Raw genomic sequence first — 22,807 nt, forward strand, 5'->3', positions numbered from 1 at the left:
CTTCATCTGAATATGCTTGACCCATTCAAATGATGATGATGTGTAGCTTTTTTCTTTTTTTTAAGGCATCGCATGCTGAATTCACAATGAATGTGCAATGCCTTTAGATCTCTAAAGAGATCTAGAGCACTGGTTACCAGTTGTTTTCCGGGCCAAATTCAAGGTGTTGGTTTTGACCTTTAAAACCCTATATGGTTCCGGCCCAGCCTATCTTAAGGAGTGCCTCCAGCAACACCAGACAGGCCGCTTAACAAGATCAGCCTCGGATAGCCTTCTCTCTGTTCCATCAGCCAGGACAGCTAGACTGGTGGGGACGAGGGAGAGGGCCTTTTCTGTGGTGGCCCCCACTCTGTGGAACTCCCTCCCTAGGGAACTCCGTCATGCCCCCTCTTTAATGAGCTTCCGTCGTGCATTAAAAATGTGGTTGTTCAGGCAGGCATTTGGGGTGGGCTAGGGTATTTAAAAAAAAAAAATTATGGTAAAATTTTATTGTTTTAAATTGTTTTATGGTGGGTTGTACATCGCCCAGAGTGGCTGGGTGACCAGTCAGATGGGCGATTAATAAATTTAATAAATAAATAAATAAATAAATAAATAAATAAATCTCTAGCGAGGGCTGCCAGAACAGGCTGAGTTAAATACCTTTATATTCATCGTAAATGTATTTCTGTGAATGTGCCTCAATGAACGGGGAGCTGCTTTGCTTTGCTTTTGAAAACGTAGAATGGATTGGCGACATTTGAGGCTGGAAGACGCAAGACAGGACATTGCCACACAAAATGAATCGAAATCAAACATCTTCGAAACATTCCGCTCTCTTCCTGTGAAAACACACCAGTCAGCAATATGGATACCTTCTGGGAGGGGGAAGGGGGTTTTCAGAATGGTGCCAATTATAAACATTTGTTGGGTGGAGGGCAAACTTCAGGGGGCATAAAAAAGTGTTTTTAGTTCAAAGTTGGTTTCAGTTACAGGTTGTTTGTCTGTATGTTTTTATGTAAATGCTTTTTAAACTTTGTATATGGTGTTTTGATGTTTTAACCTTTGTAAACCGCCCAGGGAGCTTCTGCCATGGGGTGGCATAGAAATATAATTAATGACAATGATGCAGGGAGAATTTCCCCAGTGTGTAGAACACTGCCCAATAGAAGCCAGCATGAAGTAAGCTTTAAAGGAGCCCCCTAACCCTCCGGAGAGTTTATCCAAGCTATATCACTCCACAAGCCTCCCTATATGGTGTATAGCACCCTCAAGGCCTTTGGGGTAAAAAAGGCCCCCCAAGGCCTTTATTGCAGCCCCCAAGTGCCTTGACCTTTCCACTTCTGCTGAATTCCCCACTGCCACCCACATACACAGACCCCCTGCATTCTCTCTCTCTCTCTCTCTCTCCCCATCCATCCATCCATCCATCCATCCTTCTATTTATTTTATTTAAAACATTTCTATCCCACCCTGTATCATTAAGATCTCACAGTGGCATACAGATAAAATCAATGTAAACAGTATAAAACAATAAATAATTTAAACACCTAAAAACATACCAAACTATTAAACAAGCTAAAAACAGTTCCAATCTAGAACAATAAAACAGTTAAAACAATGTGCTAAGGAATGCATTTAGCCCTCAAAAGCTTTGGTAAAAAGCCATGGTTTTCCTTGGTGCTGAAACAAGACCAATGTCTGCGCCAATCAGGCCTGCAAGGGGAGGGCATTCCACAACTGGGGGGCCACAGCAGAGAAGGCCCCCTCCCACATCCCACCATAGTGTATGTCTCATACTGGACTTTGAAGAAGCACGAGTACAGGGCGAAACGGAGACACGAGCTCAGCAGAAGGCACGTCAAGCAAATCCTCATCATGATCGCCTTCCGCCTGGAAACCTATGTCCTCACTGTGGGAGGCTGTGTGGATCCAGGATTGGCCTTCACAGCCACCTACAGACCCACTGCTAAGACTCTACTCCTGGAAGACAACCTTACGCGGTCATGAGAGATCACCATGATGATGATGTCTCGTACTGGTGGGACGCAGAGGAAGGCCCCTCCAACAGATCTCAGTTCTCAGGCAGGCATATATAGGGAGAGGCACTCCCTCAAATATCAAGGCCGCAAGACACTTAGGGCTTTAAATGTCATCACCAAAAACTTTGAATTCCAACTGGAGGCATATCCACTCCACCCACCGATATCCTCGTGATGAAAGCGTGCCCTATAGCAGGATCACTGCGGTGCATGTGTTCACACGCACTTGTGTGTATGTATGCATATGTGTACACATGTGGGAATGTGTTTATATGCATGAGAGGCCCCTGTCCCCTATTGCATGTGTCCCTCAAAGACAAAACAAAACATTGTTCTCCCGTATAGGATTAGGTCTATAATCCTATAATCCTATCTGTATCTTGGTCATCCCAGAATGCAGGACACGGAATAATGGGCTCAAGTTCCAGGAAGCCAGATTTCAGTTGAACATCAGGAGAAACTTCCTGACTGTCAGAGCAATACGGCAATGGAACCCATGACCTAGGGAGGTGGTGGGCTCTCCCACCCTGGAGGCATTCAAGGTGAAGCTGGACAGCCACTTGTCAGGGATGCTCTGACTTGGATTCCTGCATTGAGCAGGGGTTGGACTTGAGGGTCTTGCAGGCCTCTTCCAACCCTACTCTTCTATGATTCTATGAAGCTGGACAGCCATCTATCAGGGATGCTCTGACTTGGATTCCTGCATTGACCAGGGGTTGGACTCGATGGCCTTGTAGGCCCCTTCCAACCCTAATATTCTATGATTCTAGGTAGTATGGCAGCAGACCTCAACATGGTTCCCACGGGCACCTGAAAATATTTGTTATTCATTCATATATATATATATATATATATATACACACACACACACACACACACACGAAATGTATACAACTTTCTAGCAATTATACATAGGCTGAAACAAAATATTATACCAATAAATATTGTCATGGAAGTTACAAGTGTGTACTGCTGACCCCCCCCCCTCGAATCAACAGGTTTGAGACCATATTTAATCCATTATAGCTGTTTTTTTTGGCCACAACACCATAGGGATATTTTCTTTTTTGGAGTATCACACAGTTCATATTGTATTGCTCACAGGTAGTCGTTACCCAGTCTGTTTTTAACCAAAGAAATGTGATGACAATGAGAAATTTTCGCAGAGCATATTATTCATATTGCATGCAACCAGTATATCCCAAGACGGAGTAGATTCTGATATATGTTGAAAAGTAAATATGCAGTAAATATACAGAAAGCTGCAAGAGAAAACAACCTTCCCTTTTGGATATCAACGTTCAATAAGTAACTGCCAAAGGTTGCTCAGAGATAGAAGTCCATCTTCAAAATGGCAGAGATGAAAGCTACAGGTTTTGGAAGAACAACCCGGATGTTATATTAGGAGTTGAAACTGAATGATGAGCTTGGGTGATCTTTTCCAGCCCCATATAATCCTGCCCCCCAATCCAAAACTTCTCATCAAGCCCACTTTGACCTCTGCTTAGGATGCACAGAGGAATCTTGCACACACCCAGCAAAGGGCCAGGATCAGCCCCAGTCCAACACTGCTGGGGTTCCTTGTACTAAGAAGAGGAAGAGTCCAGTGGGGTTTGACAAGATGAGTGAACTACCTCTGTAGCTTGACCTCTGTGTGTGACCATGACCTCTATATGGAACGTTTGACAACCATATGATGAATTGAGCACATGAAACAACATCTGCAGACTAGAACAAAATCGCACTGCATTTTCTCATTAACTGAGTGAAGAGAAATCTGTGACCAGGCCCTGAAACATATTAGAAACATCTGGAGAAGGACAGTTATCATGCAATTGAAGTTACCCCTACCTTCTCTTCTTGATCGCTGTCGCTGTCACACTGTAATAATGGAAAGGAAAGCATTGGTTAAAAATCAATCAACATCAAAGCAAAATTAGTGGCACAGCTTGTTCTCTGTTAACAAAGCCTCATTTGAAGAGCTAGCAAGTTCTACAAGGAACTTGCAGGCGAAGAGGCCCATCCCATGGAGGGCCATTCCATGGTGAGAAGGAGAATCCAATAGTTAAGTCAGAGGGCTCCATGATCAGAACTACCTGACATGAGTTGCACCCATAATTAGATAGAATTCCATGAGCCAAGGGAGAACAAACTCTATTAACCAAAGAATATACTTCGCTTCTTGGTGACCACTCATTCTGGAGCACAATTCCTGGCCAGTGTATCCATTTGGGGACTTGCATTTCCAACCTTGCCATTTCAAAGGATGCAGCCTGAGGCCCAAAACTTGACATTTTAGTTTAACCAAAAGCATTGTCAGGAGGCTGAAAACTCATTCATTTCCTTTCATTTCATTCCAACAATTTCTAAACCACCTTTCAGGACATGTCCCTCTCACAAGTCAGTTTACAAATATATAAACAATGCACCTCAAAATACACCTATTCAATCAGTAACAGCATCATCCTATATGTGTCTACTCAGAAGTAACACGCATCATGTTCAGTGAGGCTTAGTCCCAGGTAAGCAGATAGAGGATTGCAGCCAGTTTCCTTAAAACCACCAGCAGCTAACATTTTCAAATGCAGAACATTAACAAAATGCAGCCTGGAATGAATGAATGAATGAATGAATTCATTCATTCATTCATTCATTCATTCATTCATTCTTTCATTCCAGGCTGCAAAGCCTGGAAAATATTCAGAGTTGACTTTTAAAAAGCAACAACCCAGCAGTGATAAGCATATATTGATTGATTATTTATCAACAGCAGTGATAAACATATATATCTATATTGCTTTCTTGGGGGGAGGGGGGTTCCAAAGTTGCAAGGCTACCACTGAGAATGCCCCATCCCTGGTACCTGCCAATCAGCTCTTACTTGTGGGCAGAATGATTGAATGGCAAAATGGCCAGATGTGGAATGGCTATGCAGTTCCCTTCCTTCTCCTACCCACCTCTGTTTCTCCACTCAGTTAGGGATGGATATTTCTGACCCATGTCATTTTCATATGCATTCACTGGTATGTCTATTCTGTCCTGTTTCTACATTAATTAAAAAGTGAGAAAATGTATGTATGTATTTTATATCCTTGCTTTTCCAGAAGGGGTTGTCAGATCTCAGCAAATATTAGGCTTCAGGCCACTGGATTCTGGGGGAACTATGTCAATCGAAGTGGGCCAGAAATAAGTGTGTGGTCCCAAACAGGGAGAAGTCTGGTTCCAGAGCTTCAAGCAAGGGTCAGAGGGGCAAGGGATAGGTGGATAGTCAAAACCAGGTAGGGACTTAAGAATCAGGAGAAAGGAGCAGAAGTGTAGGTGACCAGCAACATCTTGTTCAACTTGAAGAGGGCTAGAGTTGTATAGGGCCTGGTGGACACAGATTGCCTTTGGGATCAGTTGAAGGAATGCTCAGGCAGGTTAGTACTACACCCTAGCTTTTGAATCATGCCCAAAGTTTAGAACGTGTTCGTCATCAATGTGCACCTTGGGAATGTAGTGTGCTTTGTGTAACAACCTTTTACTGTCCCTCTGTGTCCCAGTGCATCATTCCCCAACTGGCTATTATCAGGTGTGTTCTGTTTACAAATTGACTAAGGGTTCATCCCAACACCTGTTTAGACAGGGAAAAGTCCAACTCCCAGCATTCCTCAGTCAACATGGCTGGCTGGGGGATGCTGGGAGTTGTAGGACTTTTTTCTGTCTAAACAGCCATAGGATTGCACCCTAAATCAGCAAGGAGCAACTACAAAGTTGAAAAATGTGCAAGCTTTCAAGTTCTCTTCATCAGGTAAGATGTCAGAAAAAGCAGGTGATAGTGAGAACCAGGGATGCTTGAGCTCACTGAAATTCCCCAAGCTTAATTTCAAAACTTGGTTCTGCTTGTTCCTGTTCTTGTTCATGATTTTTTTGTTTCAGTTCATTTGAATGGGGAAAAGTGTGCAGTTTTCAAAGGCGGTGCATTCTTAAAGGTATGCATTCTTAAAGGTGTGCATTCTTAAAGTGCACATTTTGCAAACACAAATGCAAGTTTGGGAATTTGTGAATGGGGCATTTTTAGTGATTTGAAATGGAAATGGAATTATCATACATCCCTAGTAGTGAGATAGAGGAGAAGGAGAAGACCTGACTTCATTCTCCCCTGTTCCTCAGTCCCCTAACCTGCTTTGTGTAACATCATGGAAGAAGAAGAAGACGAAGAGGAAGAAGAAGAAGAAGAAGAAGAAGAAGAAGAAGAAGAAGAAGAAGAAGAAAGAAGAAGACCTGATGTCTTTCTCCCCTGTTCTCCACTCCTCTAACCTGCTTTGTGTAACATCATGTCTCATGAACAGATCTAGAGATCTCAAAAGCTTGCACATTTATTTAAATGTTTTTGTTTGCTTAATAAAGCTATCACAATTATACAGATTTCATTTTGTTCTTCTTCTTATGGCCAACAGGGCTTCACACGGCCTTCGCTTTTTGTGTAAAAGGTTAAAGAAATCAACAGGTTTGTAACATGCACAAAGATGGTGGAGACCACTGGACTTTGGCTACTTGGCCATGCCGTGCAAAAAGAGAGATATTAACCAGCAACAAATGTGTTTTTCAGCTGTGAACTTATTACAATGCTTACACACCAGAGTCAGGACTTGTTATGCATATGGGAAGGATGAGCAGGCTACATTTGTAGGGCAGACCAGGTAATCAGGAGCTACAGCAGCAGCATTGCCGAAAACAGACTTTGCATTGCCTACAGCCCCATTCATACATTATATGTATAAAGAGTGCATACACAAAGAAGGGAAAGGGGGTTGCAATGCTACTGATGCTGTGTGCCTCCCCACCCCAGCATCCATTTATTGAGGATGGGCATCTGAGAACAGAAGCCTACACACATAGGCTTACATGGCATCTGGCACCCTGACAGTGATTCAGTGTTTCAGATGGCATGGAAGATGGCATGCACAAGATTCATTTCTTTAGAAGTCATTGCTCAATCCAAGGACATGGTAGGCAGGGCCAGGGATGGGTGCAAAATCAGGGGCAATTCTATGCATAGAGGCTTCTTCAAACCGGGTCTCACATTTGTATATGCATTGATCTAGAGCCCTGATTCTGCCACAGCCCAGTCAAAATAGATTCATTTAGATTACCAAGATGAAACAAAGCCATTTGTGCAAAAAGATGGCAGTTTATCGATAGAAAATGGATGCGGAAGACATATTTCCTCCATAGGCTAAAATGCAAATTCCAAAAAAGAAAAATCTGATTCCATTGATGGGTGGACAACAGAACAAAAGGTGCCTGACAATCCGTGAAACATAGACAGAATGGATTGTACACAATCCATACATCCCTACTCAGGAGTAATCACCACTGCACACATCGGGACATACTGAATAATCATGGATGGGACTTCTTGTCACAGGCCTGAGGTCTATAGACTGTTGTGCAATGCAATCCTACACACGTTCACTCAGACATAACTCCCAATGTGTTCAGTGGGGCGTGCTATCTAGTAAATGTGTTTAGAGTTACAGGAATAGATGCATCCCTTAAAAATATTAATGCTGAAGTCCAAGTGAGATTGGTGTGAAAAAGCATACCGTGGTCAGCTGTGAAAACTGCCAGTCATAGGAACATACATACATACATTTATTATATTTCTTGGCTGCCTTACAGAGCAGAAGCCCTCCCAAGGTGGCTTACAAGAATGAAATACATAAAACAGTTAAAATATTTAAAGTAATAAAAACAGTAAAAAACAACAGTCAAAGCCAACAATTAAAACAATCAAAACCAGCAATAAAACCAGCAACGATGTTTACAGCGGTAACAGCAACAATAGCAGCCGTATCACGAAAAGGCCAAGGTAAAATAATATTTTTTTAGGGCCCTCTTAAAAGTCTGCAATGACGGAGCATGGCAGACCTCCAATGGTAGCTTGTTCCAGAGGCGTGGGGCCACTGCAGAGAAGGCCCTCTCACATGTGATCACCCACTTGACTGCTCACTGGTGGGCAACTGAGAAGGGCCTCTCTTTCTGATCTTACAGTGTGGGCAGGCTGATATGGGTGAAGGCGGTCCTTCAAGTAACATGGTCCCAAACCATTTAAGGCCTTCAAGGTCAAAACCAGCACTTTGAATTGGGCTGGGAAACACACCTGTAGCCAGTGCTGTTGGTGCAGTATACGTGTTATATGATCGAATCGCCTCGCCCCCACCAATACTCGGGCGGCCGCATTCTGCACAAGCTAGAGTTTCTGAACCATCTTCAAAGGCAGCCCCATGTATAATGCATTAAAGTAGTCCAGCCTGGGCATGACTACTGCATGGATAACCGAGGCAAGGAAACAGCTTTATTAGTCACACTGTCGATCTGTCTAGCCCAGTATTGCCTACACCAGCTGGAAGTGGTTTCAGATTGGGCTGGTGACCAGACCTACCCAACGATGTCAGGGGCAGAAAGTGGGGCCTTATGCATGCAAAGCATGTGCTTTCCCACTGAACTGTGACTGTCCTTCCTAGCTTTATAGCAGTCATATCAAGTTGGCGTATTCTTTCATTGCATTTTAGCCTCTTGTAGTTATCTGAGTATTTGTGTTTTGAGCCGGACAGAATTACTGAGGGAAAGAGAGTCTCTCTCTGTCTTTCTGTCTTCTGCCACCCGCCCGCCCCATAACTCATTACATCTCACTGTGAAGCTAATCAACACCATCTGAATTTTCCAGTACAATGTTTTTGTGCACTGCGGTGACACTGCGGAGTTTGCTAGCAGCAAAGCAATCCCCAGGAACCGTCATTTCCATTGCCAGTGCATTACGCCTTCCTGCCTCTTCTGATGGTCCAGTTCTAATTTCAAGGTCCACTTAATTCCTCCATCAAATTATTACTGCTGTACCCAGCAGCACCTTGTCTCCAGAGCTAAGCATATGGCAAAGGACCGAGACCGACTGGTATCCATTATGGAATCGGAACGGATGCCAAGATGATTTAAAAAGACAGAATATACGCAGCCTCTCCTCTTGCCCGCTGAATGGCAGCATTGTGATTTGGTCAAGCATTGGGGTTGCCAAGGAAAGTCCAACCGAACTACAGCCCACATGGCTCAGTGAGAAAACAAGCTCCATTTGTGTCATCAAATTCCCATACTGACCCAAGGACTTTGCAGATCTCTCAGGATGATCAAGCCAGCATCTGGAAGAGATGTACTATAGTCAAAGGACCCTCCAGCTCATAAATTAGGCAGCTGCGAGAAACATACTCCGCCAACAGCTCCTGATGTTCACCCAGCCCGGCTCCTTGTGAAAATGCCATGGACCCAGAATGCAAAGCTAGGATTTCCAAAAGGGGTTGACAAGAAAAGGCCACGGCTGTGACGAGTCATTCTTCCCCAATAAACATGAGCGTGATGTGTGTGAAGCTATGTGGCAGGACATCCATGTCAGACAAATGGGTAGCTTTTTTTGCACAGGGTTTATTAATGTATGGTGTTCACGGCCACAAATATGTGGTGATGGCCACTGTCTTAAATGGCTTCAAAAGAGCAATTTATAGTGGAGGATCAACAGCCCCTTTTCGCCCAAGCTCTACCTTCTTATGGCTCTTTACCTTTGAACCAGATTTGCACAGGACAGACTTTCAAAGAGAGGAGGCCTTCAAACAGAGGGCTGCCCTCTGTAAAGGAGATCACATGGCCACTGTCAAGGTTCCCCTTATGACCTGGATCCCCTGAGCAACTCCTTAAGGATCTCTTGCCTCCTTCAGAGTCCCACCATCCTTCTTTTAAACTTCCCTTTCCCAATAATGTGGGGTTTAGGCTGTAGGTGTGGGGTGATTGACAGGGTTTAACTACAACAGTTTACTGGCAAATTAAAGCTAGCAAATCACAACTAAAGGTATTTACAGAATAGGGCTGAGTGATACAAAAGGCATTAAGAGAAAATAAATGTTGCAAAATACAAGTTCCTTTACCATAGTTGTCCTTAGACTTCTACAGGCTGCCTCTGCCTGTTCCCTCAACTCTGCTCTTACTGGCTCTCTTGCTGTCTTTTTATACTCTCCTCCCTCAAAACTAGGGATGTAAGGACTGTGTACAATCCGCTCCATCTGTGTTTCATGGATGGTCAGGTGCCTTTTATTCCATCGTCCGTCCACAGACGGATGCGATTTTTTTTCGTCATGCGGAAAGATTAGGGATGTATGAAAGTCACTTACCTTTTCGCAGCTTGGATTTGCGGTGGGGGGAGGCGCTCCGTCCCTCCCCCTGGAATCCTGCCTGGGCCGGCTGTGCTCCGCGGCAGCTCTGCGGAGCCACTGGCCAGGGCCATCCGCAGCTGGAGTTCAGGCCACGGCCGGCTGCTGCGGACGCAAGTGGCGGCCACCATAGCGGCCGCCATTTGCATCCGGCCAGGCTGCCGTGATAGGCTACGTATTTACGTAGCCTATCACAGCAAAGAGCAGGGGCACAAACGGCGGCCGCTACGCCATTTGCGCTGCTGCTCTTTCCGTGATAGGTTACGTAAATACTTACGCAGCCTATCACGGCAGCCTGGCAGGACGCAAATGGTGGCTGCTACGGCGGCTGCCATTTGCGTCCGCAGCAGCTGGCTGAGAGAGCAGCTGCCACTGCCACCACCAGAGCCACCTCCGCCACCAGAACATCCACCCCAGGTAAGCTTCGTCCCGGGGGGGGGGATTCCATGGGGGAGCGAGGGGTGGGAGGCCATTCCGCCACGGGTTTCAGGGGGCTGAATGCCAGTGCATTCAGCCTCACTGAAATCCATGGCGGAATTCTCCGCCATCCCTAGGAAAAATATGCAAATAATTGTGTAAGTATTTACATAATTTACCTTGGTACGTAACATTTAGTGCATTGTCCCCCATTCCATTCAATGTTTCCTCAGCAGAAAGTTGCATATTTTCCTATGAATTTATATGCATAAATTTCAGGAAAGTAAAAAAAAAAAAAAATCATCTGAAAATTCACGGACTCCACACGGCCTGAGGGGGTCACTTCGCAGCGGAGTCGACAGGTCAGATTCGTAGAAATCCAAGCTCATTTTAGTCCGTCTCGAATTTCTCCAGCATCCCTACTCAAAACCAAGAGTACTGTCAACCCTGAAGAAATGAAACTGAACTGGGGAACTGAAACTTAACCAGGGGAATGAAACTACTCCTCTCAAGTTTGCCCCTTCCTAATAAAAGCCCCAGGCCTCTAGGCCTGACCCTTTTTTCCCCTTTGCCTCTGTAGGCCTCAAACCTTCACAGCCACCATATAAGTAAATGGAGACTCCATGTTCAGGGGCAATAGGCTAGTGAATAACAGTTGCCATGGAGCAGCAATGGGAGAGGGCTATTATGTCACTCTGTATAAGGAGAAGAGCGCAGCAGCCGCCAGACGTGGACTTTATTAATGGCAGACTTACTGCTGGTGCTGACTCTGGGCAATTGGAAGGTGGCATCAGGGAATCTGTCTGGGCTGGTGTGCTGCGTATAAGTGAGACAGAGAAAGAGAGAAGACGACGACGTTTTAAGGACCCCATCAGGATTCCCATGCTTAATTAATTAATTAATTAATTAATCAAACAACAACAACTTTGGACCCAGGACCAGACTTTCTTAGGGTTGGCACCAAAGCTTTGTATCTCTTTCCCGGGGATGGTTTGGTTCAGTCCTTTTCTTCTCCCTTTATGCCCTTTTGGTACCAGGTGCAATCCGGGTTGTTTCCAGAGGGCATTTGGAATTGGATCCTTTTGAGTTTGATGTGAATGCCTTCCCTGGCTGTTCCAATTTGTCTTTCTCTCTGCGGGTTTCCATTTGATTTGAGGGTTCCTTTGGGTCATATATATATGGTTTTTAGTATCCTTAGTCGCCTTGAGGGCCCTTGGGCTCAAAATGGTGGGCTGTTAAAAAAGAAAAGAAGTCCCTTGTCTGAGAAATATATGCCCAGAGCTGATTCAGGCTTTCCCAGCACAGGACAGACAGCCCATCCTTTCAAGGAGTCCATGATGAACCTGGCCATGACATGGTGGTGGGTATATTGCTTGTGGCTGAAACCCATTTCTCTGCAGCCTTCAGCAGCTTGTCTCAAAGAGGAGGTGGACAATCCAGTCCAGTGTAGGGATGTACAGACTGTGTAAAATCCAGTCCATCTGTGTTTCACGGATTGTCAGGCACCTTTTTTTCTGTTGTCCGCCCACAGACAGATGCATTTATCTGTTTCTTGGTCATAGGGAAAAATACGTAAACAATTACATAAGTATTTACATAATTATTTACATAATTTACCTTAGTATGTCACATTTAGCATATTGCCTCTGTTCCAATCAGTGTTTCCTCAGCAGAAATGTAGGTATTTTCCAATGAATTTATATGCATAATTTTAGGAAAAGTAAAAAAAAAAAAAAACATCCGAAAGTCCACGGACTCCGCACGGCCTAAGGAGGTCACTCCACAGTGGATTCTGCAGGTCAGATTATTAGAAAACTGAGCTCATTTTAATCCATCTCTTATTTCTCAAGCATCCCTAGCTGCAGGCCCTCCTGGTGGGCTCGGGAAGAGTGGCATAATCGAGCACTCTTCCCACTCTGCCACCTGATGTGAGTGCATCAGCCTGCAGAATACTAGGGATGGCCCTGACTGTGGGGGGAAGAGGGGGTTGGAGCTAAAATCCAGCTCATTTTAGTCCATATCGATTTCCTCCAGCACCCCTAGTCCAGTGTGGATTTTAATCTGAGCCAGAGGAGAAATGAAGGCCTTCTACAAAGCCTTCTGCCATGCCCAAATTTCCTCCAAATTTCCTCCTTTGCTTCATGTTAAGCACTGAGGGACGGGGAAGATCTCCCTCCTTTTCTTTGTCCCATACCTTTGGGTGCCAGAGCAGCAAAGAACCATTAGCAGGCCCAGCGCAACGTATCTTGCCATGTCAAGTGAGGCGATAGTGCTGCCACCCACCCACCCACTTGGCCAGCTGGCTGCCACTCACTCCTGACCTCCTGCCTTGCTGCTCCCATCTTGTGTCCTACCCATGGGGCTCCTACGACCTCTCATGGGAACATCGTGGCTGGGGCACAAGGCAGGAGCAGCTGCCCACCCAGCAGGTTGCTCTAGAGAGCCCAGCCAGTTGCTCCGTTGCTGTGGCAAATGCTACAATAGGAGACCGGCTGGTGGGGCTCTCCAGAGCACCCACTGGAGGCATTGGGGATGCAGCTGCAGGTGGGGATGTACAGACTGTGTAAAATCCACTCTGTCTGTGTTTTGCAGATTGTCAGGCACCTTTCGTTCCTTCATCTGCCCACAGACGGATGCGAATATTTTTTTTTGTCATACAGAAAAATACAGAAATACTTACGTAAATATTTACGTAAGTATTTACATAATTTACCTCAGTACGTAACATTTAGTGTATTCCATTCAACATTTCCTTAGCAGAAACTTACATATTGTTCTACGGATTTATATGTGTAAATTTCTGGAAAGTAAAAAAAAAATCATCCAAAAGTCAACGGACTCCGCACGGCCTGAGGGGGTCGCTCCACATCAGATTCCACAGGTCAGATTATTAGAAATCCAAGCTCATTTTAATCCATCTTGAATTTCTCAAGCATCCCTAGCTACAGGCCTTCCTGGTGGGCTCAGGGAGAGCGGCACAATCCAGCACTCTTCCCACTCTGCCACCTGATGTGAGTGCATCAGCCTGCATAATACTAGGGATGGCCCTGACTGTGGGGGGAAGAGGGGGTTGGTGGTTCACGGAGAATCTGGGGGAGGGACCCGATCTTCCTCAACATGCACGGGAGTGTGACAAGGTCCAAATTTTCCAAGTTTGAGGAAGACAGTTCTTTTCAAAACCCAAAGAGGGGTGTCCCATATGCTATTGCCATGGACCAAATTCAGCTTGGGTATAATTTTGACAAGCCAATACAGCTGCATCTGTATTGAGGTGACAAGTCAAAAGCCAGTTTCAGCCCATGGTGGCAATGCACAAGCAGCCATCATGCTGTGGGATGGTGCGCTTGGACGTTGGCACTGATTGGCTGAAAAGTACAGCTGCCATGGGTGAGGGGGTCACACAATTGACAGATGGTAGAGCATACACTGGGACACAGATAAGGTCTGAGAAACTCAAACTCTGCTGGAAAATCTGTACTGAAATAAATGTGGCATCTTTTTTTCTCGTGAAGGCAGATTCTCCTTAGGGTTATCTTTATTTAGGGGGATGATACTCCAGCATTTCAATAGGGCATATTAATTCCAGTAACCGAGAGAATCCCTCTTTTTAGCTACTTGGTTCTTTGCTGCACAGTTCTCTGCACAGTTTAGCTACTCGGTTCTTTGCTGCACAGCTAGCACGGGCTACTAAGAAATGTCAATTACTATTACTGCTGTGCTGAAAATTTCTCCCACATTTTTTTTGACCATTCTCATTCAATTTGATAGAAGAGAAATTGCTTCCAAAATGAAATACAATGGTGAAAAAATTCTGGGCTTTTTTGGACTGCAAGCAGCCTGGGAGGCTCGCTGTGATTTGGTAAGGTCAAAAACACCACAAAAATAAATGATAAAACATCCTGAATGAGGCAGAACAATGGAAGCCTCTTTCATGGGGGGAGAAAATGTCTAGTAAATTGGAGGGCAGATTTTGGCAGAGCACTAACTCCCCCTCATCCCTGGAGCTGGACACCACACCGCCCCCGCCAGCATTGTGCTGGATGCAAACTGGGGGCCATCCTGCCAAGACAGTTGATGCTGTTGCAGCATGAAAAGCCCCCCAAACCTCTTACCAAAAAAGAAAGAAGCGGTGCCCTGCCAACGGGGAGCCCTACCTCAGAGAAGCAGCTGCGAATTTCTCCTCCTCCTGGAGAAATTCGGTGAAATTGTCTCCCACATTTCTCTGCCCACAAGTAATGTGAAGAATTTCAAGAGGCCCCTTGCACACAGCTCTAATTGTAATAGCATCATTTAATTTATACTATTTTCAGAACTACATCATGAGAAATGCCGGGTTGGATGAATCACAGGTTGGAATTAAGATTGCCGGGAGAATTATCAACAACCTCAGATACGCAGACGATACCACCCTAATGGCAGAAAGCGAAGAGGATTTAAAGAGCCTCATGCTGAGGGTGGAAGAGGAGAGTGCAAAAGCTGGTTTGAAACTCAACATGAAAAAAATGAAGATCATGGCATCTGGCCCCATCCCTTCCTGGCATATGGAAGGGGAAGAAATGGAAGCATTGACAGATTTTATTTTCTTGGGGTCCAAGATCACTGCAGACAGTGACTGTTGCCATGAAATTAAAAGACGCTTGCTCCTTGGGAGGAAAGCTATGGCACACCTAGACAGCATAGTAAGAAGCAGAGACATCACCTTGCTGACAAAGGTCCGTCTAATCAAAGCTATGGTTTTCCCAGTAGCAATGTATGGCTGTGAGAGCTGGATTATAAGGAAGGCTGAGCGCCAAAGAATTGATGCTTTCGAACTACGGATGTACGAAAATCACTTACCTTTCAGGGATTATACTGATGGTGCGGGGGGAGGCGTTCCATCCCTCCCCCCAGAATCCCCACCAGGGGGGAGGCACTCCGTTCCTCCCCCCCGCCAGAGTCGTGGCCGGCCGGCTGTGCTCCGCAGCGATTCTGTGGAGCCGCCGGCCGGCTCCGCCAGCAGCCAGACATCCGGCCGCTGGCTAGCAGGGACGCAAACGGCAGCGGCCGTAGCCGCCGCCGTTTGTGTCCCTGCAGTCAGCCGTGATAGGCTACGTAAATGTTTACGTAGCCTATCACGGCTGATTAAAAAACAACAACAATGCGAGTATGCAAATGGCGGCGCCCATGGGTGCCGCCATTTGAGTTCCTTATTTTGGCACGTCTTAGTCTACGTAAACATTTACATAGAATAAGACAGCGAAAATAAGGGGAACGCAAATAGCGTAGACGCTATGCTATTTGCATTCCCCTTATTTTCGCTGTCTTAGTATATGTAAATGTTTACGTAGACTAAGACATGCCAAAATAAGGAACTCAAATGGCGGCACCCATGGGCGCCGCCATTTGCGTACACGCGTTGTTGTTTTTTAATCAGCCGTGATAGGCTATGTAAACATTTATGTAGCCTGTCACGGTGTTTTTTTTAAATTTAGCCGTGATAGGCTACATAAATCTTTACGTAGCCTATCACTTTTTTTGTTTTTTTTGGTTTTTTTACCTGGAAATGGCGGTGGTGGCAGCTGGTTTGAAGACCGGCCACTGCAGCTGCCGCCGCCGCACCGCCGCCACAGCCGCCACCTCCAGGAAGATCCGCCTAAGGTAAGTCCCATCCCGGGGGGGCGGGGGGCCATCCCGCCACCGATTTCAGGGGGCCGAATGTGCTGGCATTCGGCCTCCCCGAGATCCGTGGCGGAACTTTCGTACATCCCTATTTCAAACTGTGGTGCTGAAGAAGACTCTTACGAGTCCCCTGGACTGCAAGGAGGTCAAATCAGTCCATCCTAAAGGAAATCAACCCTGAGTGCTCATTGGAAGGACAGATACTGAAGCTGAAGCTCAAATATTTTGGCCACCTAATGCGAAGAGAAAACTCTCTGGAAAAGACCCTGATGCTGGGAAAGACTGAAGGCAAAAGGAGAAGGGGACGGCAGAGGATGAGATGGCTAGATAGCATCACCGATGCAATGAATATGGACTTGAGCACACTCCGGTAGAGAGTGCAGGACAGGAAGACCTGGCATGCTATGGTCCATGAGGTCACGAAGAGTCGTACACGACTGAATGACTGAAGAACAAATTTTCAGAACAGATATAGGGAAAGAACATGCCTGGAGCCAGCATGTGACCCCCTCAGGCACCTTCCAGACCCCACAGATCTGGCAGGGACCACCACTGTGTTGACAGCTCTCCTCCACCAACATGGGGCAGATGGGGCTTGGAGCCACCATTTTGATTTCCCAGAATGCCCCAGATTGGCACTCTCTTTGGGGCATTGTGGGGCATTTAAATGGGAACACTAAGCCACTTCTTCTGAGCACAGCTGCCCACTGGCTTAGGAGGGAGTCCAGCACAGGGCCCTTTGCTGGGGACCCTTCAAATGTGGGCCAGAGTTTCCTTGCCAACTGTAGCTAAAAAGAAGTTTTAACAACCAAAGAAAATAAGGGTAGAATCCATTGGAATATTGATCAGATACTAATCAGTAGGGATGATGCAGGTGCCCGTGTCAGTCCGGGAGTCCAGTGGACTGCCTCCTTGAGGTGTGCCCGCCAAGCCCCTGCCCTCGCTCTACCCCCATCCCCCACACTACCAAGCCACCCACAGACACCTGGGACCCATCGTCTGGCACTGTGATAGCCAGTTTGCAAAGAAATAAAAATAAAAAATGGTGGTTGCAATATGTGCACATCTAGATATATGCAAAATGCTGCTCTGAGTAGCCCATGTATGCACGATTACTGGCATAAATGGCCCATTCACGCCTGTAATCTTGCATATATGGGCTATTCATGGTGCCATTTTGTGTACAGCTAGATGTGCACATATCGCCATCCCCATCCCCCCCACACACACAAAATGGCGATCGTGGTGCTCAAAGAGTGGTCCCAAGTGAGCAGGTTGGTGAGTGGTGGAGACCTCAAGCATGGATCTGGGGGCATGCGGGCAGGGGCAGGTGCTGGGCAGGTGACCAGAGGACTCAGATGGAGGGGGCACCTGCCCATCCCTACTTACAAGTCCAATGGTCTGACCCAGTAAAGGCAATATGTATCATTGTCAGGTGAACCAATGCTGGCTTCTCAGTTGACAGAGGCAGACAACCTGCAATTTGGGGGGCAGAAAGTAGTTGTTGTTCTTTCACAATGACTCCAAGCGGGCACATCGTTCAATGGCTATTGTAAGAAAAAGAAGTCACACTTCTATATTTCAAAACCATTTATCTTTGACATATGGAACCTTCTACAGCTGAGAGCTTCTAATGCATTCCCCCACGCTCTCTTTTGCAGTGCATCTCACTTTCTCCCTCCATCACTCTCTCTCCCCCCCCCTCTCTGTGAAGGGACTGGAGGGGAAAGCTCCTACAGACCTCACATAACGCTCTCCTTGGTGCTAACAATATCCTCCATCATCTATCTGCCAATGTCACACTGACAGCTTAGGAAAAGGGCAAAGATTAGATGTTAGCTGCACAATTAGATGGTTGTTGCTTCGAAAGGGGGAAGCACAGAATTTCCTTATGGAGGAAAGCAGATGTGGGGAATGGCAAAGGAATGGGCTAGTCTTATTCGGGAAAACAGTCATGTGCAACTTCAAAACAGTCATGTGGCTTCCTGCCACACCAGCATGGTCATCCCAATGAAATAAGGAGATTGGCTGGACCATTTTAGATCCCATTTGCCTTTCTTGCTTGTTTCTTCCTTCTTATTTCTGGCTCAGTCCCCATTGCAGTTAATGCCTTTGTTACTGCAAGGGTACATAATGATCATAGGCTGATGCAACGATTTTGTACTAGGCCACCGGAATATTTCATTTCTATCTCACCTTTCATCTATGGATCTCAAGACAATGTCTTTAGTTATTTATAGAACTTTTACCCCAGTCTTCAGCCAGAAAAGCTGCAAGAATGTCTTACATAAGGTCAACGAAAACAAGACCATGCCCACACACAGAGTTACAACAACCAGTAAGTCATGGTACAAAAGAAAAGAGAAAAAAGGAAGTGATGGAGAGGGAAGAGGAAAAGTAGCAAACAAAGGCACAAATTCTTAAAATTACATAGTAGTTCTTTTGTAATGGCTAGTGGTACAGTGACCATTTATTACGAGTGCACGAAAGCCACTTCCCTGGTCTCTCAGCTTTTCGCGGTGGGGGGGAGGCGCTTCGCTGCTCTCCCCCCGAAGTTCAGGCCGGGGGGGAGGCTTCCCGCCTCGCCCGGCCGAAATTCAGGCTGGGGGGGAGGCTTCCCGCCTCACCCGGCCGAAATTCAGTCCGGGGAGGAGGCGCCTTGCCTCACCCGGCCATGAAATAAAAAGTTTTTTTTAAAAAAACGCCCCCGTGATAGGCTACGTGATGATTAACGTAGCCTATCATGGCTAGATCTGCAAAGTCAGCCGTGATAGGCTACGTAAATTGTCACGTAGCCTATCACGGGTGACTTTAAAAAAAAAAAAAAAGCGCGTACGCTAATGGCAGCCTCCATAGGGAGCTGCCATTCGCGTTCCTTATTTGGTCGCTGTAGTCTACGTAAATCTTTATGTAGACTACAGCAACCAAAAAAGGAACGTGAATGGCAGCTCCCTATGGGGGCCGCCATTAGCCGTACGCGCTTTTTTTTTTTTAAAGTCACCCGTGATAGGCTACGTGATGATTTACGTAGCCTATCACGGCTGACTTTGCAAATCTAGCCGTGATAGGCTACGTTAATTGTCACGTAGCCTATCACGGGGGCGTTGTTTTTTTTTTTTACTTTTATTGGAATGGTGGTGGTGGCAGCCGGTAGAAAGATCGGCTGCCGCTCCCGCCCCTGACGAAGACCCGACGAACCGCTGCCGGGACCCGCCGCCGGGAGGGACATTCGGGAAAGGTAAGTCCCATCCCGGGAGGGGTGTGAGGTGTGGGGGGGGGTGCAAAGAATTTCTCCCCGAAACTTCTTCAGGGGGCCGAACACGTTGGAGCTCGGCCCCCCGAAGTTTCGGGGAGAAATTCTCCGCCAACCCTACCATTTATGCATTACCAAAACAGATGGTAATCGGCGAAAAATGACAAAACAGAGCACAGATTTGCATATGCTAATTTATACATATTGGTGCAAATTTAGGAATGATTACTACACCTTCCTGGATTTTTGTTTGTTTGTTTGTTTGTTTGACAATGTGTCAATAGCCACCTTATCTGAAGTTGTCCATTGACTCCCTGCTATGAACACCCAACAAACGGAACTCGGTCACATGGTTTTCAGTTTTCACACACTGACTGTAAATTCTGAATATGGAGTGAAGGCAAAGTGATGAAATCAAGAATTAGACTTCACAAGGCAATGGCATATCTATTTATTATTTGTTTCCCCACATCCTAGCCATTAGGTGTTCACTTTACCCAAACCAGTAAAGTGTAATTTATAGTTTGGAAGAGAGGGTTCCATTTGTGCAAACATATTTCTACTCGAGCACTCCTGCCTTTCATTCTTTGAGATATTTCGGGTGTTGCTTAAACTTGTATTTTTTTTTTAAAGTAAGTTAGTATAATCTTCTACTTCTGATGTGTTTGAGGTATTATATCTTTGGCTGCAAAAACACAACAATTATCTCTGTGTATCGACATCCTTTATAGCTAGTAGTGCTGAGGGAGGAAATGCTGCCTCCAGGAGACAACAGAAGTTGAAATCAGGAAGGCTGTAAATGGACAGAAATAATACCTTGGGGGCCTTGGCTAATGATAGAGAGGGGGCAGCATTAGGAGAGGATTTACCATCCAGAGTCAAGCATAGCATATTTACCTATGGTAGCACGATATAAACATGCCCATATAATTCCCTCTATTTCTGAAATTCAGGCTGTGAGTGCCATCCTAATGTAGCCAAAATGGCACTACCACACAAGAGGAATGTACCAGACTTGGGGGAACATCAAGGTTTGCAGAAGTATTAAAGTATTATATATATATATATATATATATATAGAGAGAGAGAGAGAGAGAGAGAGAGAGAGAGAGACGGACTGACTGGGTTGGGGGGAGTACAGCCCAATGAGTTTTTCAATAGCCACATAATGCTGACTCTTTGGAAAAGAACACAAAACTGGGTATGAAGGGAATGGAATGGGGTATCCTGGATGAGGGCATCAAGCAGGAACACTCTCAACATTTTGTTTCATGTACCCCTTGTAACAAATACAAATGGCCATATTAGGAACAATAGCTAGTACAGTACCACCCTGGCAAATGACAACTCCAGTGATATAGAGGTCCAATTTTTTATCAAGGCATCCACAGAAGGCAGTGATTCACCAAAGGGCAGGGATGAAGGAGCTTATGGCTAAAGGAGTGAAGCCAAGGGAGGCCTGGAAGGCATCAACAAGACAGAGGGCCTTCTCAGTGGTGGCCCCTCAACTGTGGAATGATGTCCTTGATAAGGCCCACTTGGCACCAATGCTATTATCTTTCTGGTACCCGGTTAAGACCTATCTATTTTCTCAGGCATTTGGCATGATGAGTTTGTAATCAGCCCTGGATGTATTTTACGTGTATGACTGATTGCTCAGTGTGATATATGTTGTCTTCCCATGTACTGTATGTTTGTGTGTTTTATGTATATGATTTTTAATGTGTATTTTAATTTTGTTTTGTAGCTGTAATTTAACATTTAATGTTTTACATCTTTGAAAACCTTGGCTATGGGGTGGTATAGAAATGTATCAAACAAATAAATAAAGCCAAACAAGGGGATGACGTGGGGAGAAAGACACATAGGGGCAACAGATGTTTTAGTTTTATTTATTTTTTTTAAGCAAAGCATGCAACCAGTTAAAATAATATTCAGGCCCTCTCCATCTTTTCCTTCCACCCCAACCGTGTTGTGATCCATAAAAATCACCCTGAACATTTGCTTCTTTCTTCTCCGCCTGTGAAGCCAATTGCTTTGATTGCAGCGATACGAGATTGCTGGGATGACTTGCCCTTGCTTGCGAAGCAAATGGAACATGCTAATAGAACTTATCACATTACCCGATGCAGAAGTGCCATAGCTCATTACTTTAAGATAAAGGGATATCATTGCGGACGGGAAGCAGGATTGACTTTCGGAGGCCCGACTTGATGATGATTTAATCAACTGCTCTCTTTCACTTCTCATCTCTGCGCCTGTCGGTTTTCACAGGTGCCGTTAAATGAGACACTCAGAAAGGGAGCACAGGGAGAGAAATTGCTGTCATTACTTCTCAAGAAAGGAAGTATGCAAATTCTCGACAGACAGATTGCGTTCATAATGGGCCCAGTAAAATACAAGGAGCACGCTTGACAGGTGAGGGCAAGTTATTTGTACGTCCTTAAAGGAAAGCAACTGTCCTCATTTAGAAATTGTGCTTGAGGAAGGGGAGCGGGAGCACAACCCATGCACTGAAGATGGGAAGTGAGCAGGGAGCCCACTAAAGTGATGCTACGTTTCTGCGATAATGACCTGCCAGCAATGAAAATGTGGGATTTTTCGGCCCTGTCCTGTCACAGCTTGTGCAAAGGTCCCAGGACATACTCCCACGTGCTCAGTTTTCCCTGATATTTTTTTAAAAAAACATACATATAGGGATGTATGAAAGTTCCGCCACGGATCTGGGGGAGGCCGAATGCCAGCTCATTCGGCCCCCCAAAATCAGTGGCGGAATGGCCCCCTGCGCCCCCTGGACGGGACTTCCCTTAGGCGGATCTTCCTGGTGGCGGCGGCTGCGGCAGCAGTGGTGCGGCAGCAGCGGCTGTGGCAGCCGGTCTTCCGACCGGCTGCCACCGCCGCCATTTCCAGGTAAAAAAAAAAAAAAAAGTGATAGGCTACGTAAAGATTTATGTAGCCTATCACAGCTAGATTTTAAAAAAACACCATGATAGGCTACGTAAATGTTTACGTAGCCTATCACAGCTGATTAAAAAAAAAACACGCGCTTACGCAAATGGTGGTGCCCATGGGCGCCGCCATTTGTGTTCCTTATTTTGGCATGTTCTACGCTGTTTACGCTGTTTACGTCTACGCTGTTTGCATTCCCCTTATTTTTGCCGTCTTAGTCTACGTAAATGTTTACATGGACTAAGCCGTGCCAAAATAAGGAACACAAATGG

General features: G+C 45.7%; 1 protein-coding gene across 2 annotated transcripts in view; it reads right to left on the reverse strand.

Moving 5' to 3' along the window:
* AUTS2 (activator of transcription and developmental regulator AUTS2) overlaps window positions 1-22,807 on the reverse strand; it is a 1,269,596-nt gene that overhangs the window by 408,768 nt on the left and 838,021 nt on the right. For both annotated transcript variants that reach the window (XM_084822994.1, XM_084822993.1), the window contains exon 5: window positions 3,873-3,902. In XM_084822994.1, the coding sequence (XP_084679120.1) occupies window positions 3,873-3,902 (30 nt within the window). The remainder of the gene's footprint in view (window positions 1-3,872; window positions 3,903-22,807) is intronic.

Source organism: Heloderma suspectum, chromosome 16, assembly GCF_057233095.1.
Source record: "Heloderma suspectum isolate Gila_16-S chromosome 16, 16-S_ref, whole genome shotgun sequence".
Taxonomy (NCBI): Eukaryota; Metazoa; Chordata; class Lepidosauria; order Squamata; family Helodermatidae; genus Heloderma; species Heloderma suspectum.